Here is a 17,458-nt window from a genome sequence, read left to right on the forward strand (position 1 = left end):
TCCCAATTAGAGGCAGCTGGCAATCGTTGTCTCTAATTGGGGATCATATTTAAGTAGCATTTTTTCCACCTGTGTTTTGTGGGATATTGTTTATGGGTAGTTATATGTCAGCACTCTATTGTCATCACGTTTCGTTCTTGCTTTATTGTTTTGAGCATTTCACTAAATAAAGATGTGGAACCCAGATCACGCTGCACGTTGCTCCGAGTATGCTTTAAACGATCGTGACGATGTTAGATATATAATTCCCCTTTAGAGATCATATAACTGCTAATGCTTTTACTATTGGTTTTGAAACAATATTTAAATCTCATATCTTGCACTTTTCATGATCACATTGTTTTTGGATTATGAGAGGCTGAGTCATTGTGAATGAATTGTACATAATCCCCTCTGCATAATCTGTTTTTGGGGCAGGCATTATATTCCAGAACACATGCTTCAGATCAGGCACACCTTCTCTCCTTTGGCTATGGCCCAGACAATGTCACATATCTGGGTCAAAGTTCATTTGTACTTTTCCTGTGGTGTGTCAAAGTGCGACATATGTGTTTGTTTTAGTAGTCTCCGAAAAACTGTGTTGAGCAGTAGTGAAGAAACAGCCACTGACAGGATTGCATTTTTCTTTGCCTTGGAGATATTCATCCCTATTTCAAAGTACTCTCATACTTAAAGGGACTTTTTGTGGCCACTTTCAACAAGGTGCTCATATCTTCCTACCCAAGGTAAGATGTGGCCTTTTATTTTGGTATAGTATGTGTGTGTGTTACATTCTGTTCTTTGAAAAATATCCATAATACTGTACCAAATAACTTCAAATAAATGTGGTCCAATGTGCAGAGCCGCCCCTACTTTGGGTTCAGGGAAAGTTACGTTACACAAGTGGATGCAAAATGTTATGACTTTCTGCAAATGAGTAACAAAGGTATACTGGTACATAACATCCTCAAGCCTAAAGAGCTTCACATTTATGAGCACATTGTTCTCCCCTCCTTCAAACAACTAAATTCTGATTACACTGAATGAGATATCTATGTGCAGTGTATATCATCACATAAAAGTCCATTATCTGGTAAAAACTTGTTTGGCCATGTCCATTGTGGCTCACACAAAGGTTGGTGTCAGGTGAAGGAAGGGATCCAACTTCAGTTCAAGTGTACACCATGACTACAACATGCAGTTTAAGATGAGGGAGGACAATATATATTTTTCATGAGCATGGCCTTATTTCTATTACATGCTGTATTGGATGACTGTCATTCATATTCCATTCACCCAGTTCAATTTAACTACGATAGATTAAGGCTACTATATGATACTCAAATTTTCTCTATACCTATCATGAAGTTGCTACAACCTAGCCTATGAATGAAAGTTTACAACGTAGGTGCACACAGGTTGAGAGAAAATGTTGAGGTGACAGAAGGTTGAGAGAAAATGTTGAGGCGACAGAAGGTTGAGAGAAAAATGTTGAGGCAACAGACAGTGACACATGGACAAACAGTGACACATTCAATACTGCCTTGCACACTCTTGCCTGCATCTAGCTGATGTAGGGTGTAATCATTAGTCAAAGAGTTGCAAACCAGAGTTTGTATAGGACAAATGTAGGTATGTATATTCCCGTTTTGTTCCGTTTGCTTCTGTTTAAGAAAAGTTTTTCAACAGAATCGACGGAATGAATACACCCCTGATCACGTGTAAAGACAGTTCACTTTCATAGCAGCCGTGTTGTATTCCTTCTCGCATCTATGCGCTCTCCTCCTCTCACCTTTTCCCTTTGCTTGTGGATTTCAATCCACAACACATCAGTTGTACGTGACCAGACAAAAAACCTTTCCAAGCCAAACCATATCTTAACCTCTACACACATCCTACATCGTTGTCACCATATTAGCTGAAGTAACGTCATAGTCAACATAGCTAATACAACTAATGCGTTAGTAAACCCGCTACGATCATGCAGTAACGTTAGTGTAGTCAGTAAGTAGTTTAGCACTTAAACCGGAGGGCCCGGTGGCAATAAATTAGTCAAACCAAAAGCTTACCTCTACTTGGAGGAGTTCCAGTGTTGTGTTGGATAGTCATTGCCAGCTAGCTAACATAGCATCCCTCTGTTTGAGCAGGGTGCTTGAGTAGGCTAAACTCACTAGCTGCATTTGCTAGCTAAGTAAGTGAAACTTAAAGTAAAAAAATAAAATAATAATCTCTCTCTCCTTCTTGTCTTTCATTTTGGAAGAAATTAATTTGTTAAAAACTCAACTATTGTCTTTCTCTCTCTTTGAGTCAACTACTGTAGCTTATGCTTTCAGTACTTGATTTGTTCTCTGGTCCTTTGACTGGGTGGACAACATGTCAGTTCATGCTGCAAGAGCTCTGATAGGTTGGAGGAAGTCCTCCGTAAGATGTCATAATTACTGTGTAAGTCTATGGAAGGGGGAGAACCATGAGCTTCCTAGGTTTTGTAATGAAGTAAATGCACCCAGAGGAGGACGGAAGCTAGATGTCAATGCTAGATGGTTCTACCCTAAAGAGTGCCGTTGAGGCTATTGTAGACCTTCAATGCAACAAAAACTGTGTTTAATAAATTATTTGGTGACGTAAATACATTTAGTATAGTTTTATCTAAAAAGGATAACCTTTTAAATGTTTAACCATTTTTTAAATGAAATTCACTGGAGAATGGTACTCATCTTCCTCCTCTGAAGAGCCTCCACGGGACAACAACTACTGCTATTTGAATGCTAGTCTCGTTTTTTATAATCTAAGGCCGGCCAAAGTTGAATTACTGTTTAATGGATGCCCCGCCTTACTTTTCTCCACACCCCACAAATATATGGGCAATGTATGATTTGCTTGTAATGCACTGTCCGCTCTCCTTTGAGGCCTTCCCAAATTGAAGCTCAAGAGACCAAACAGCCTCAGATCACGTGCTCAGATCATGTTCGAGCTTCGAGACAGTGAAACACACAGGCTCACATCTGTAGATCACTTGCCGATCTTTAATTTTTCTCTCATGCTGTCATGGCTGAAGCCAGCGCCAAATGCCTACTATTTATGTGTCCAGGTTAAACGTGGGACGTCCCTCATTATAAACAAATAGTCAGTTAAATGCATGATTAATGCATCAATTTCAGATATATTAGAAGTGATTAATAGACGAAATAACAACGTCATTGAACCAGAGATCAGGGTATTCATCAGCAAAGACGCAGTGCAAGCTGATAGTATTTTGGACTGATAGTATTTTGGACAACCAAATTGAAGTCAAAATGATTGATGAAATCGAAGTGTGTTAGCTGTATGATTTGCGATTCATAACTTACATTTTACCAGTACTAGTAGTAGTAGGTCAACTGATAACAACAAGACAGAAAGTGTTTGAAGTGCGCACACGCTTCCCATAGATCCACAATGATAAGGTGTCCAAGGTGGGGCCTTTTCGTGGCAGCCAGACGAGACAATCGAAGGAGGATGCGTTGAGCAAAGTTACTGGGCTCGAATTTAGTCAAGCTTTAGCTCTATAGATTGATGCCTCTAATTGTGCATGTTATAAACAACATTTATTTTATTTTTAACCTTTATTTAACTAGGCAAGTCAGTTAAGAACAAATTCTTATTTTCAATGACGGCCTAGGAACAGTGGGTTAGCTGCCTGTTCAGGGGCAGAACGACAGATTTGTACCTTGTCAGCTCGGGGATTTGAACTTGCAACCTTCCGGTCACTAGCCCAACACTCTAACCACTAGGCTACCCTGCCGCCCCCTACAGCTGGATATTTGTATTTTTTTTACATTAATTTGGCAGACCTAACTTGATTGACCCTCTTTCTTCAAGACCTAGTCTATGACAGGCCTAATCACATTTGTATGACTATTTTGTTAACACCTATAGGCTATAGAGATGCATTCAGGTAATGAACTTATTATTTATTATACATTAACATTTATTTTATTACACATGTATTGTCAATCATTCTGTAATTAGATTTTTTTTAAATAGTTTACTCTATTGCCCTATGCATCACATTCAATTAGAAGATTGGATTGCACTTTTTTATAATCAGGAATAAAGAAACTGTCACAAGTTATACTTCCCATTGTGTTTCATTTCTCATGGTTATAACAACATTGTAACATCTGCATTCTTTTTAAGAAAAATAGTGTAGGTTTTCCCATGGAATAATATAACTTTTGAAGCTCACATTAGGCATAGAGCCTGCACAAGTGCCTAGGACAATGTGGTAAAGTTATTCCTTATCCACTTAATGTTTTTTTTCTCACTTGCCTCACTTTTCTGGGGGGTTAAATCCATTAAACAGTGAATCAATTTTGTTTGGCCTAACCACTATTTATTCTCAATAATGGCCTCACCAACATATCTGCCTAGCTTGCTTCATATCCTCTTCTGCCGGGCAATCTTAAAGTTGCAGCATCTCACTGATTTATCTTTTTATCAATGGCAGTCTGTTACCGCCAATGTAGCTAAAAGATAAAAGAACATATGCAACCAATGCATTGAATTCATGTTTGAGATAGTAAACAACTAGTCACATTACTTAATGTGTGTGTGTGTGGTGGATGAAAACACTTTTAGACTGTTCAAACACAGAAAGCAACAATATTTGTTACATTCTTTGTCCTCTCCAGACAAACCATGCTAGTCACCGTGGCAGCCCCACTTTGCTTCCCTCCACATCCTGCTCTCTTCCTCCTGACCTGTCTCCTGTGGGTGTTCCCAGCTCAGAGCCATGCTGGCAACATCCTGGTGTACCCTGTGGACGGCAGCCATTGGCTCAACATGAACATCCTCCTGCGAGAGCTGCACCAGCGGGGGCACTCTTTAATGGTGGTCCGCTCGTCCACCAGCTGGTACGTCCCTGAACACGCCCCCCACTACTCCTCCGTCACAGTGCCGGTGCCCAGGGCCAGCAGACTGGAGGACCCACAGTACATGGCATACTTCCTGAAGAGGAGCCTGGAGATATGGACACGAGAGCGCTCCGTTTTGTCCTTCATTGAGCTACAGAAGGAGACTATTAATTTGCTGGAGGAGGCCCATCGCAGCAGTGCTGAAATGGCCCTCTTAGCCATGGAGGACAAACAATTAATGGAGAAGCTGAAGGCAGCCAACTTTGATTTAATGTTGACTGATCCTGGATTTGCAGGAGGAGTTGTATTAGGGACTTACTTGGGTCTTCCTATTGTGCTTAACGTTCGTTGGATCACTAATGCAGAGGGACACTTTGCAATTGCACCTTCGCCCCTTTCTTACATACCAACTATCGGGTCACTGGTCACAGATAAAATGAGCTTTGCCAACAAACTGAAAAACTTCTTGCATTATGGAATCGCTCTTTATATTGATTATGGCATAACAAGACCCTTATACCAGGGTGTGATCAACAAATTCATCGATCCAAACACCAACATCTATTCTCTCATTCAAGGGGCTGACCTATGGCTGATGAGAGTGGACTTTGTGTTCGAGTTCCCACGCCCCACCATGCCCAACGTGGTCTACATGGGGGGCTTCCAGTGTAAGCCTTCTAAGCCTTTGCCAGCAGAGTTAGAGGCATTTATGCAAAGCTCGGGGGAACATGGGATTGTGGTCATGTCTTTGGGGAGTCTGCTGGGTAGCCTCCTACCGGAGATCTCAGAGGTCATTGCCACTGCCTTCGCTCTCCTGCCTCAGAAGGTGGTGTGGAGACACACGGGAGAGAAGCCCTCTACTCTAGGCAACAACACACTGTTGGTGAACTGGCTGCCTCAGAATGACCTACTGGGCCATCCCAAAACTAGAGCCTTTGTTACACATGGGGGCACCAATGGGATCTATGAGGCCATCTACCATGGTGTTCCCATGTTAGGCCTTCCTCTAATTTTTGACCAGTTTGACAACATGCTGCGTCTACAGGCCAGGGGTGTGGCTAAGGTTCTCGAGGTGACAACCCTAAAGGTGGAACCTATGACACAGGCACTGACAGACATCCTGGACAACAGGAAGCACTATAGAAACAATATGCGCAGGATGTCAAAGCTCCACCATGATACACCTCTCAAACCAATGGACAACGCCATCTTCTGGCTAGAATTTGCTGTGAGACACAAGGGTGCAGCACACTTGCGCACTGAGTCCTACAAGATGCCCTGGTATGCTTACCACAATGTGGATGTGCTGGTACTTCTCCTGACTGTTGTAGTCTCTGTCCTGTTACTAACGCTAATGACTTGCAAGGTTTTAGGCAGGGCTCTTTGCCGAAAGAAAAAGGAAAAAGTGCAGTAATTTCTGAAGAATTTGTTTTACATTCTACAGTACATTCAAATTATCTGGTGCAATTGAAATCCACTACAAGACAAATGGGCATGAAACTTTGTCAAAATCAGACTATAGCTGATTAATCAATCACTCTTCCTTGTTATAAAATAAAAACAGCAATTTAGCAAATGTTAAATCAATGCAATCTTGTCAATGTCACAATATTGCTAATACCACATTTTTATAGATTTTGAAAGAACTTTATTTTTTTTTACAGACATTAAAATGTACCCATCACCTATAACCATGTTCACATTCACATAATACCACAATCTCTTTCTTGGTCAACACAAAATAATTACAAAATAAAATGGTCGACAGCAATGTGATGCATTTTTTGCTTTTACGTCCTAGATTTCTGAGTGGTGGATTTGACTAATGTTTGTGTGGTACAGCTAAATATTTTAAACAGTTAAAAAAATAAAGTGCCCATCAGCTGTATGGTATTGACAATACACATCTCTCCAATTTATGAACAGTCCCATTTGCTTGCACTACGCAAGAAAAATGCAGTAAAAAAATTGCAAAGCAAATTAAATATAACCTAATGAATTATCTACAGGTTACAAAAGTTGTCTCAAGTTTCTGGGATCATGATCAGACATGCAATCTATCTTAAGTCAGATATTTAAAAACGAATATAGAACCTATATACTGAGTGCACAAAAAAATTAGGAACACCTGCTCCATCCATGACATACTGACCAGGTGAATACCAGTGAAAACTATGATCCCACCTGTTAAATCCACTTCAATCAGTGTAGATGAAGGGGAGGAGACGGAGTAAAGAAGGATTTTTAAGCCTTGAAATAATTGAGACATAGATTGTGTATGTGTCATTCAGAGTGTGAATGGGCAAGACAAAATATTTAAGTGCCTTTGAATGAGGTATGGCAGTAGGTGCCAAGAACTGCAATGCTGCTGGTTTTTCACACAACAGTTTTCCGTGTGTATCAACAATGGTCCACCACCCAAAGGACATCCAGCCAATTTGACACAACTGTGGGAAGCATTGGGGTCAACATGGGCCAGTATTCCTGTGGAATACTTGACACCTTGTAGAGTCCATGCCCGACGAATTGTGACTCTTCTGAGGGCAAAAGGGGGTGAAACTCAATATAAGAAAGGTGTTCCTAATTTTTTGTACACTGTGTACAATAGATACCAGTTTGCAACTTTGCTATATTCCATTAGAAAAACATATCCCATCGTAACAGTGGCTTTAAAAAGTGTGGTGTGTCCTTTTCTGACATATGCCCAAGGGTTGGTATGGGAAACTCCTCAATAACTTCAGTTGGCCGAGGGGACTTTTTTTATACAACTATCTATCTAAAGATAATTGGGTTAGCAAGAAAAGGTAGCAGTAAAACTGATACTAAAATAAAAGATGGCATGTGTCAAATTGCTAAACAATCCTAATTTCTGGCATTCTTACTTCAAACTACCAGACAGAACCTTTTATGTACCAAGATAAGATTTTAGCACCAATTAGGACTAGCTATTTTATTAAATGACCATGTAAAGGGGAATGTCACTGATCATTTTATTAACTAGAGTTAAAATCAAGAGTGATTTTTGAAAGCGGTTTCATGTTCCATAAAAAATGTAATGGCTGCTCTGCAAAAGTGTGAAAAATGCTCATCTTGTAGGCTATAACATTCATTTACCAACAAATTACAAAATGAGGGGAACTGTATTAAATATTCAAATGGCAGTCTTTGCTCAATGTTAACTTCCTAAAGTAAGTATCGGAGGCTCTTAACTGGGGTAGCACTTAACCATGCTAAATTGTGTCTGATTGTAGGCTATTGAACTGTGGACAAAGATTAATCTATGCCAGCCAAACATAATATAATCCTTAACGCAGACATGCCCTGAAAATTTGGTCCAAAATAAATCACCAATTATTTTGGTCTTGAACATTTGCACGAAACAAAATGAGCAATTGTAGTAAAATTTTAGATGACTTGGAAAGCAGATCAAAGATAGTACTGAATCAATATCGATCAACTCAAAATGTTTGTCTTTCTTTTTCTGAAAGTTTGATTTATGCATTTCATTATCTAAATTAGTATTTTTCCCATTTCAAATTCCAAAATAACATCATGTCTAATCCTGATTGGTTAATGTAAGTCATGTCAGAGTAAATTCCACTAGATGGGCCAACTGCAAAGTCAAAATTGGCTATATTGAAAAATTCATGAAAACAAATATTTGCTTTTTGGGCTTAATTTAAGGTTAGGCATTAGGGTTACCAGTGTGGTTAAGGTTAGGTTTAAAATCAGATCTTATGACTTTGTGGCTGTGCCAGCTATAGTGACCTCTGCAGAATCGCTGCCTCCTGGTGAAAGACTCATGACAATAAATGCCAACCTGCTTCTCTATTAGAGGCGAATATTCATGATAATTTACATTGACATCAAAAAAGGTATAGTAAACAGATGATTGATTTCATGTGGATTTAGAAGAGACAGAGAGGTTGTACCTCTCACAAATATAACGATAACAAAACAATTGCTTAAAGAATAAATGTAGCATTTTTTCAAATTAAATGCAAATTTTGACATACAAAATCAGTAAGAAATCTGAGCCATGGGTGAATACAATTTAACTTTTTTTTTTTTATATGTGAGAGTAGACGGGCAATTCCACAGTACGGTAAGTGACACGAGGCAGGTTTCCATTGACCAAGCAATGTCACATCAAAAGAATGTGCCACGTGTAATGGAAACAGCAGATATGAGAATTATTATCCGTTTGACATGGGTGGATTTTTCTGTCGTCTAACTTGATTTATTGCAACAAATTAGGGAAACTTTTTCAAATGAATTATGATTGGCAAATAATTTTTAATGTATGCGGGCATGTGATACACGTAACTATAAAAGCTCCACTCCACATTTCATTGTAAATGCCTACTGCTTGCTAAATCTATTTTTCAATTTAAAAAATGTTTCTTTGCAGAACAAGGACTGTTTTGACTTTCAAAATTCCCTGAATTGCTTCGCCCTGCTTTTCTGGTTGGCTGGATGCAAGTTTCACCATCCAATTATTACAGATCTACAGGAGTCACCATGGCACGGACCGTGGCGATACATTGGCACGATTATGATTAGAATATGGCAAATAAGACATCCCGATTGGCACAGCGGTCTAAAGCACTGCATCGCAGCGCTAAAGGCATTACTACAGACCTGGGTTCGATCCCAGGCTGTGTCGCAGGCGACCGGGAGACCCATGAGGCGGCACACAATTGGCCCAGCGTCGTCCAGGTTAGGCCGGCGGGATATCCTTGTCCCATCGCGCTCTAGCGACTCCTTGTGGCGGGCCAGGCGCTTGCACGGTGACTGCGGTCACCAGCTGGACTGTGTTTCCGCCAACACACTGGTGCGGCTGGTTAAGCGAGCAGTGTGGCTTGGCAGGGTTTTGTTTCAGGGGACGCAGGGCTCTGGACCGTCGCCTCTCCCAAGTCCGTACGGGAGTTGCAACGACGATACAAGACTAACTACCAATTGGATATTATGAAAAAGGGGTAAAATGTACCCCCCCAAAATATATAAATATTTAAAAAAGACTACGGCAAATATTGGTCAACTATTGCATTCTATCCAGATAACTTGGTCTACCTGAGACATGAAACAGATAGGTGGGAGGGCATACAGGCTGTCGCCAATTTAGTCACGTGCAATTTGCCTAAATGGATAATGGAAACACTTCAACCATTTCATTTTTATTCAACACTTTCAGTTTTTTTTTAAAGTGCCGTCATTACGCCCAGCTGTTTTTTTAAATACACACAACAGTTAAATGGAAACGCACCATAGCAGGCAATTGTCGCAACCATTTTCTATGCAAACTGTAAATGTCGACAGAAAAAATATATATAATTCACTTGACAAGTTGATGGAAACATAGCTACTGAGACTTTTTAAAATGTACGTTAAACAAAAACCAATGATTGCAAAATTAATCAAACCTTACAACTCTATGCCTATTTTTACAATTCCAACTGAAAATGTTACAAAAACACAGAACAGTGCCGATGCAAAGTTTGGTAACAGAATGACAATTTGTGCTGTAATTCGGTTACCAAACTTTGCATATGCAATGTTCTGCGGAAATTTTTAAAACAAGTTATTGTGCATAGAGTTGTATGCTTTGTTTAACTTTGCAATCATAGGTTTTTGTTTGGCATACATTTTAAAGTGAAACATCGGCGTCTCAGTGTTACTGCTACCGTGGAATTGCCCAGATACAGTATTTAGGGAGCAAAATGACTTCAACATGACTTACCGTTTAAAAAAAAATATTTATATATAACTGCATTCTATATTTTGTTGAATGTATGTTTGTGATGCAACAATTTTCAAACACTTCTGACACCTCTCGGTATGGTTAATATTTTTTTCCCCCTTCTCAAAATGCTGGTACCTTGTTGTCAAATGAACAAATATTGTGAATCATTCTTGTTGATTTGGTTCACAATATTTGTTCATTTGACAGCAAGGTACCAGCAGTTTGAGAAAATGTCAGACTTATTTACTACCAAATAATTGTATGATGGTAATGTCTCTGGCTTACAAGGATTCGGTCCTAGCCTGGCAATAAACAAAATGCAAAATGTCCCAACAGTGACTTGCCTGCTTATAGCCATGTGAAGAAATAGTCTACAAGGGGACATTTCATGAACACTTTTTGGGAAAGAGATGTGTGAAACCAAAATAAAATGTAAAATCTGATTTTATATAGTCAACTCACAAGTTACAATAGAAAATATTAGCATTGTCCCTCCAGCAGAAAGAACAAAGCCCTTCAACTTTCAAAGCACTTCTCTTCGGTCTGTGTTCCACATCTCCTGACTCACTTGCTTTGGATCACTTTTATTTCACATTCCCTTCATAGATGAAAGGGCAGGGCACCCAGCATTCTCCCTCACACTTCTTCCTGAAACAGAACAGCCTTTTCACTTTTCTTGCTCCTGTCCTCACCATGAAGTCAAGTTCTCTTATTCGGGACACGGGTTCCCCCTCTGCTAAAAGCAGCAGACGCATGCGTTTCTAGGATGGAGTCCCTCTGCTCCCTCCAAGTGCGGCTGCGGTTTCAGCTGCAGACCCTGCCCCCACTCCTGTGACCAGATTCCGGAGCAGCTTGCGGCGGCCAGCCTGATAGTCCTCCTCATCCACATTGACCAGGAGTTTGATGGCTTCATGGCCCACTGCCTGTTTGAGTGAGTCTGTGATGAAGACACCCTTCAGGGCCTCCAGCAGGGAGCCGTTGATGTAGTCCCGCCAAAAAGCATCTAGGTAGGTGAGCTCCGAGAACTTGATGTCGCAGATGATGGAGCCCAGGTCCCGGGACTTGAGGATAGTGTTTGCCTGGTTGAACCTCTCAAACTGCCTCTCCAGAGCCTCCTGCTTGTTGGAGAAAACGTTTCCCAGAAGCGCTGATTCATGCTGGCAGTACTCAGCACGCACTCGTAGGCGGATGTCTGCAGGGTGAATAGGGAAGAACAAGGGGAGGGGTGACACAGAGGAAGAGGTGTGCCGTCTATTGGAAATTATACTGTCAATGAATCATGCCGCAATCATTAATTTTTAATCAGCGTCTGTATAATTTGGCGCAGATCTGTATGCATGTGCTTTAGCCAAGTCCTTTGTCATTCATTGTCATGAAATAACTGACAAAAAGTAGATACAACCTTTGAAAGCATAAAGTTACTTAAGAAGTTTTTTTCTTCCGTGCTTTCATGATACACACTCAAAATGCCCTTACCACAGGTTTGCTTTTCCCTGCAGTCACCTGTGGCGTAGGCCCTCTTTCTTTTACGGCTGGGTAATGGGGGGCCTGGCTTGGTGCGGGAAGGGCCCACATGGGTCCCCGATGGAGAACAGCAGATCACTGGCTGGGGACCTGTTAGTAGAGTGGGGGGCAAAGACATTTACAGATGTATTTATGTCACTATTTCCACCAATTCTATTAATTCCCCCAACACACATACACTACATCACCAAAAGTATGTGGACACCTGCTCGTCAAACATGTCATTCCAAAACCCCACCCCCAATTTGCTGTTGTAAAAGCCTCTTCTGGGAATGCTTTCCACTAGATGTTGGAACATTGCTGCGAGGACTTGCTTTCATTAAGCCACAAGAGTATTAGTGAGGTCAGGCACTGATGTTGGGCGATTAGGCCTGGCTCGCAGTTGGCGTTCCAATTCATCCCAAAGGTGTTCAATGGGGTTGGGGTCAGGGCTCTGTGCAGGCCAATCAAGTTCTTCCACACCTATCTCGACAAACCATTTCTATATGGACCTTGCTTTGTGCACAGGGGCATTGTCATGATGAAACAGGAAAGGGATTCCCAGACTTTTGCCACAAAGAATGTCATTGTAGTATTAAGATTTCCATTTACTAGAACTAAGGGGCCTAGCCAGAAACATGAACTGCCTCAGACCATTATTCTTCCTCCACCAAAATTTACAGTTGGCACTGTAATGCAGGTAGCATTATCCTGGCATCTACCAAACCCAGATTAGTCTGTCAGACTGCCAAATGGTGAAGCGATTAATTACTTCAGAGAACGCGTTTCTACTGCTCCAAAGTCCAATGGCGGCGAGCCACCACTCCAGACAACGCTTGGCGTTGCGCATAGTGATCTTACGCGTGTGTGCGGCTGCTCAGCCATGAAAACCCATTTCATGAAGCTCCCGACGAACAGTTCTTGTGCTGACGTTGCTTCCAGAGGCAGTTTAACTCGGTAGGGAGTGTTGCAACTGAGGACAGAATTTTTACACGCTTCAGCACTTTGCGGTCGGTGAGCTTTTGTGGTCTAACACTTCACGGCTGAGCCATTGTTTCTCCTAGACGTTTCCACTTCACAATAACAGCACTTACAGTTGACCAGACTAGCTCTACCAGGGCAGAAATTTGACTAACTCACTTGTTGGAAAAGTGACATCCTATGATGGTGCCACGTTGAAAGTCACTGAGCTCTTCAGTAAGACCATTCTACTGCCAATTTTTCTATGGCGTTTGCATGCTATGTGCTCAATTTTATACACCTGTCAGCAACTGGTGTAGCTGAAATAGCCGAATCCACTAATTTGAAGCAGTATCCACATACGTCAGTAGTGTATGTAGTGTATGTAGCTGTATACATGCAGAGTCAAACCCACCTGTCCTTCTGTGGGGTGCAGCCTCCCTGCTCTCTCCTCCTCTTCTGGGGGACACATAACGCACCGACGTCTCTTCCAGGTACTTATCCACTGGGTCTGGGCACACTGAAATGTAAAGCACATGAAGGCTTTTGGTTAGTGACTTAAAATATTTCCATTTAACGTAAACTGTCAATTGTTAACTAAGGGACAAGAAAGTGTGTTTTCAAGATGGCGAGAAGTGGAGAGAAATATTCGGAATAACATTCAGGAGATTGACAACATAACATTTTGCAGATGGGGAATCTACGTTTCTCGGTCTCAACACCATTACATGTAGTTTGGTCTTTCATTTTTTTTATATATAAAATGACAGTGGGCCTGAAAAAGGCAAAGATTGAGAAGGAAACCAACACTTACCGGTCTGTCTCTTCCTGAGTGTGACGTAGGGCAGCAGGTCGTGCCGTGTGATGATGCGAAGCAGCTGCAGGACGTGTCTGAAGTTGGTCTCATCACATCGCCCCTGGCGCTCCAGAGCCAGCAGGAAGTCCCGGCCACTCCTGATGCCACCGCGCTCATACTCGTCAATGACATCCACGAACAGGAACGAGAGCACTCGCACATCGCGGTGCGTGAGCTGGGCTCCCACTATGTCGAACATGCGGTGCAGTGAGTACAAGCCGTAAGCATTGTCTACGTCCTCCTCGGGCCAGGGTTCAAAGCGTCCCGACGAGGGCGTTCTTGAGGAGGCAGAGTTAGTGCAGGAGGCCAACGTGCCCCTATTCACTGCAACTCCGCTGGAGGTCCCCACCGACGAGGACCCCACACCGCCCATCAGACCTGTGTGGGAGGCAGGGTGCCCCGCAGCACTACTCTGAGTAGAGTCCAGCTGGTTTGGATGAATGTGAGGCCTACTCGGGTGAGCTAATGAGTTCTGGGGGATGAGGAGGGGAGGGTTGACATTTGCATTGGGGAGGGAATGCTGCTGTGAGGTCATCACTGTGTTAGCGGTGGACGATCCCAACAACTTCTGTGTTGTGTCTGAATACTTCAACTGCTTTCCTACAAGAAAAGGAGGAACAAAACACTATTCACACAAGTGACCACATTTAAAATACACAAATGCAGGACAACAGAATGATTTTGCAGGACAGTGTGAGCTTACATAAATACAAACATTTGGTAGCACACACGTTAATGTTAATGGTTTCATCATAATTTCTTAAAGGTTGTACCTACAAATGTAGCTTATTGAATATATTTATAGAATATGCATAAAAATGTATCCTTCAATTGCAACGTTTGCATATGCCCAAAATTTTTATTTTTAATAGGCTACCCTCAAACACCAAATTAGGCATAATACATTTCAAAATAGACCATGGCATGATCAATGTCAATCGTGTTTTACCAGTGAAATGTAAAAAATGTGTCTGCATTCTAATCATTTGATCTCAATCAGTTTAATTGGGAATATAGATTAGATGTTCTTGAATTGCTGTTTCGTGAATACATTAGAGCAGATGGTGGCTGTTTTATGAAAATCTGGGAATATTTCTGGTTAGTCTCAGGGAATGCAAAACAGCTGGGAAGGGAGACTTAAAACGGGATTGAGTGAAGTAGCTGCAAATATGTTGAATAAGCAACTGATGAGCCTCACAAATTTGACGAAATTACCTTATACATTTTAGTTTTAACGTCACCGGTAGGTTTAGGCTACCACATCCTTATGAAATGTATATTTTCATAAACGCTAAGTGACTGCAAAAGACACGCTGGAATGTCTAACTGAAAAACGCTTACCTGTAACTGTGTGTTGAAATTCATACTTTTATTTTTTTATTATTGAACGCAAACACCGAATTTTCCTGGGAGTTCAATTTAGCGCGAATGCGCTTGTGCCAATTGAATATCTGTGTATGTAGTACGTCAGTCACCACCGCTACGTCTCCAGTTGAGCAACACAAAATTAGGAAAACGTCGGTTGTTGTATTCCAGTGTTTCCCAACCAGGGGTACTTGAGAAGACTAATGAGACCATAGGCTTATTGGTAAAATGCACATGAGGGGGTACTTCAAAGGTACCCTGGGCAGAGCTAAATGTACTTGATGTTACAGTAAACGAAAAGGGTTGGGAATCAAAGTTTTTTTAAAGTATGAATGTCAGTAACTCTTACCCCGCGGATGGACTGCAGTTGTACAGGACAAACATAGGTATATGTAAGCGTTTTCAGAATTGACATGTTCACAAGTATCGACTGATGGTGACCCAATGTTGTTAGATAATTGCGCTACCAGTTATCAAACTCACCTCCGCCTCGGAAAACTGGCTACATTGAGGCGTTCCTCAACTAAGCTACCGCTAACTAATCACAACAGTCGGGAAGCTAGCGTAGCTTGTTGTAAACAGTAATGACCGGCTAGCTAACGCTAGAGTACTAACTAGCTACCTACATTATGACATTGTTGACTGTCCCTAACCCTAAATGGCTAGCTGGCTAAACCATGCAGCTAACTGGATAGCCACCGTGCTACAAATAAGCAGCTTGTTATTGTGAAAACGTAGCCAGCTAATGTTAGTTACGTCAACTAGTTTAAATTTAGATGAACTAGTTAGCTCAATATTTCAGTTACACACAAAATGCAACAAAACATTTTAGTCATCATAAAATAAACGACACCACCAGTAACTAACTAACTAGTTTTTCAAAAAAAAAAAGCTAGTTAGCTAACAAGGACTTGGTCGCATATGCTAGTTGGCTAACTTTGGCAAAGTAGATAACGTTACCTGGCTATTGATGCTTACCTTAGCTACGTTTCCTTGAGTTAATACCTTGATTCAAAGTCATTTAACTTGAAATACCGTAGATACTTACTTAACGTTTTTGGTTGAACCCTTAACTAGCTCCTTCAAGATCAGAAAACACAATTAAAGTGTATAATTTCACACTCTTTCACGAGGCTAACAATTAGCATGCCCATTTTCGTATCTCAGCTAAAATGAAAGAACATCCGGTACACTACGCAGTATTAACATCCGGGTTACAATGGTTTAGACCAGTGAGTCGTTAGAATTCTTGTAAACCAGACTTATACATTTTAGTTCTTCGAAGTTCTCCCTCTTGAAGTAATCTTTGATCTAAACACAGTTGGCTAGGTAAAAACACACATTTCTCTACATGAGATGGATCGTTTGTTTATGACAACAAAAACAGGATTAATGTGTTTGGGTTATGATGGGTGATATGAAGTTTATTTACAAATTAGGGACAGTTCGACATTTACTGGGGGGGGGGGGTTTGCCACCAAACTTTTTATTGTTGCTTTCGCCAAGGTTGTGTGTTTTTTTTATTTTATTGTGCACAGGAGGGTATTACATTTTTTTCCCTGGTTTACATTCACTCTTTTGCAGTTTTTACTATATAATTTATTGCATCCTAGCTGAATTTACTCATCGGCTTGCATGCGCCTCCCCTATATCAAGGTGTTTTGGTACTTCCCTTATGCCCCACACTTTTCCGACTGCTAACTTTCACAATACTATAGGTCAATATAGTGTCTATTCATTCTGTCTAGCCTGCCCTCTATCCACAGAAGTGGTAGATGGATCATTTGTTCAGATCTGCAATAGGCTAACTAGAATTCAAACCACATTGGCCAATCTGCAGTTGCTACATCCCACTGCTGGATTGCTTCTGAAGCTCAGCAGGGTGGTCCTGGTCAGTCCCTGGATGGGAGACCAGATGCTGCTGGAAGTAGTGTTGGAGAGCCAGTAGGAGGCACTCTTTCCTCTGGTCTAAAATAAAATGCCCCAGGGCAGTGATTGGGGACATTTCCCTGTGTAGGGGTGCCGTCTTTCGGATGGGATGTTAAACGGGTGTCCTGACTCTCTGTGGTCACTAAAGATCCCATGGCACTTATCGTAAGAGTAGGTGTGTTAACCCCGGTGTCCTGGCTAAATTCCCAATCTGGTCCTCATGCCATCCTG

The 17,458-nt window shown here is 41.4% G+C and overlaps 1 protein-coding gene and 1 pseudogene across 2 annotated transcripts; one reads left to right on the top strand and one right to left on the bottom strand.

Annotated features, from left to right (window-relative positions):
* Positions 1–483: 483 nt before the first annotated feature.
* On the top strand, positions 484–6,642 carry LOC139368674 (UDP-glucuronosyltransferase 2A1 pseudogene; annotated as a pseudogene).
* Positions 6,643–6,703: 61 nt separating this feature from the next.
* LOC139368675 (death effector domain-containing protein-like) lies at positions 6,704–16,488 on the bottom strand. 2 transcript variants are annotated; one of them, XM_071107862.1, is made up of 5 exons: positions 16,277–16,488; positions 13,892–14,533; positions 13,493–13,597; positions 12,091–12,228; positions 6,704–11,806 (listed from the first exon to the last, which is right to left on the bottom strand). In XM_071107862.1, the coding sequence occupies exons 2-5, from the start codon at positions 14,466–14,468 to the stop codon at positions 11,376–11,378; spliced, it is 1,251 nt and encodes a 416-aa protein (XP_070963963.1). In that variant the 5' UTR covers positions 14,469–14,533; positions 16,277–16,488; the 3' UTR covers positions 6,704–11,375. The 2 variants fall into 2 exon arrangements, with proteins under 2 accessions (XP_070963963.1, XP_070963962.1); XM_071107861.1 differs by having other exon boundaries at positions 16,347–16,477.
* Positions 16,489–17,458: the final 970 nt, after the last annotated feature.

Source organism: Oncorhynchus clarkii, chromosome 16 (genome assembly GCF_045791955.1).
Source record: "Oncorhynchus clarkii lewisi isolate Uvic-CL-2024 chromosome 16, UVic_Ocla_1.0, whole genome shotgun sequence".
NCBI classification, from domain to species: domain Eukaryota; kingdom Metazoa; phylum Chordata; class Actinopteri; order Salmoniformes; family Salmonidae; genus Oncorhynchus; species Oncorhynchus clarkii.

Excerpts from the sequence above, each read along its gene's own strand:
- LOC139368675 (XM_071107862.1), bottom strand. The coding sequence starts at position 14,468 with ATGACCTCACAGCAGCATTCCCTCCCCAATGCAAATGTCAACCCTCCC. Across the intron at positions 12,229-13,492 it reads TGCACCCCACAGAAGGACAG|GTCCCCAGCCAGTGATCTGC; the intron begins GTGGGTTTGACT and ends CTCTACTAACAG. Across the intron at positions 11,807-12,090 it reads CAGGGAAAAGCAAACCTGTG|ACATCCGCCTACGAGTGCGT; the intron begins GTAAGGGCATTT and ends TTCACCCTGCAG.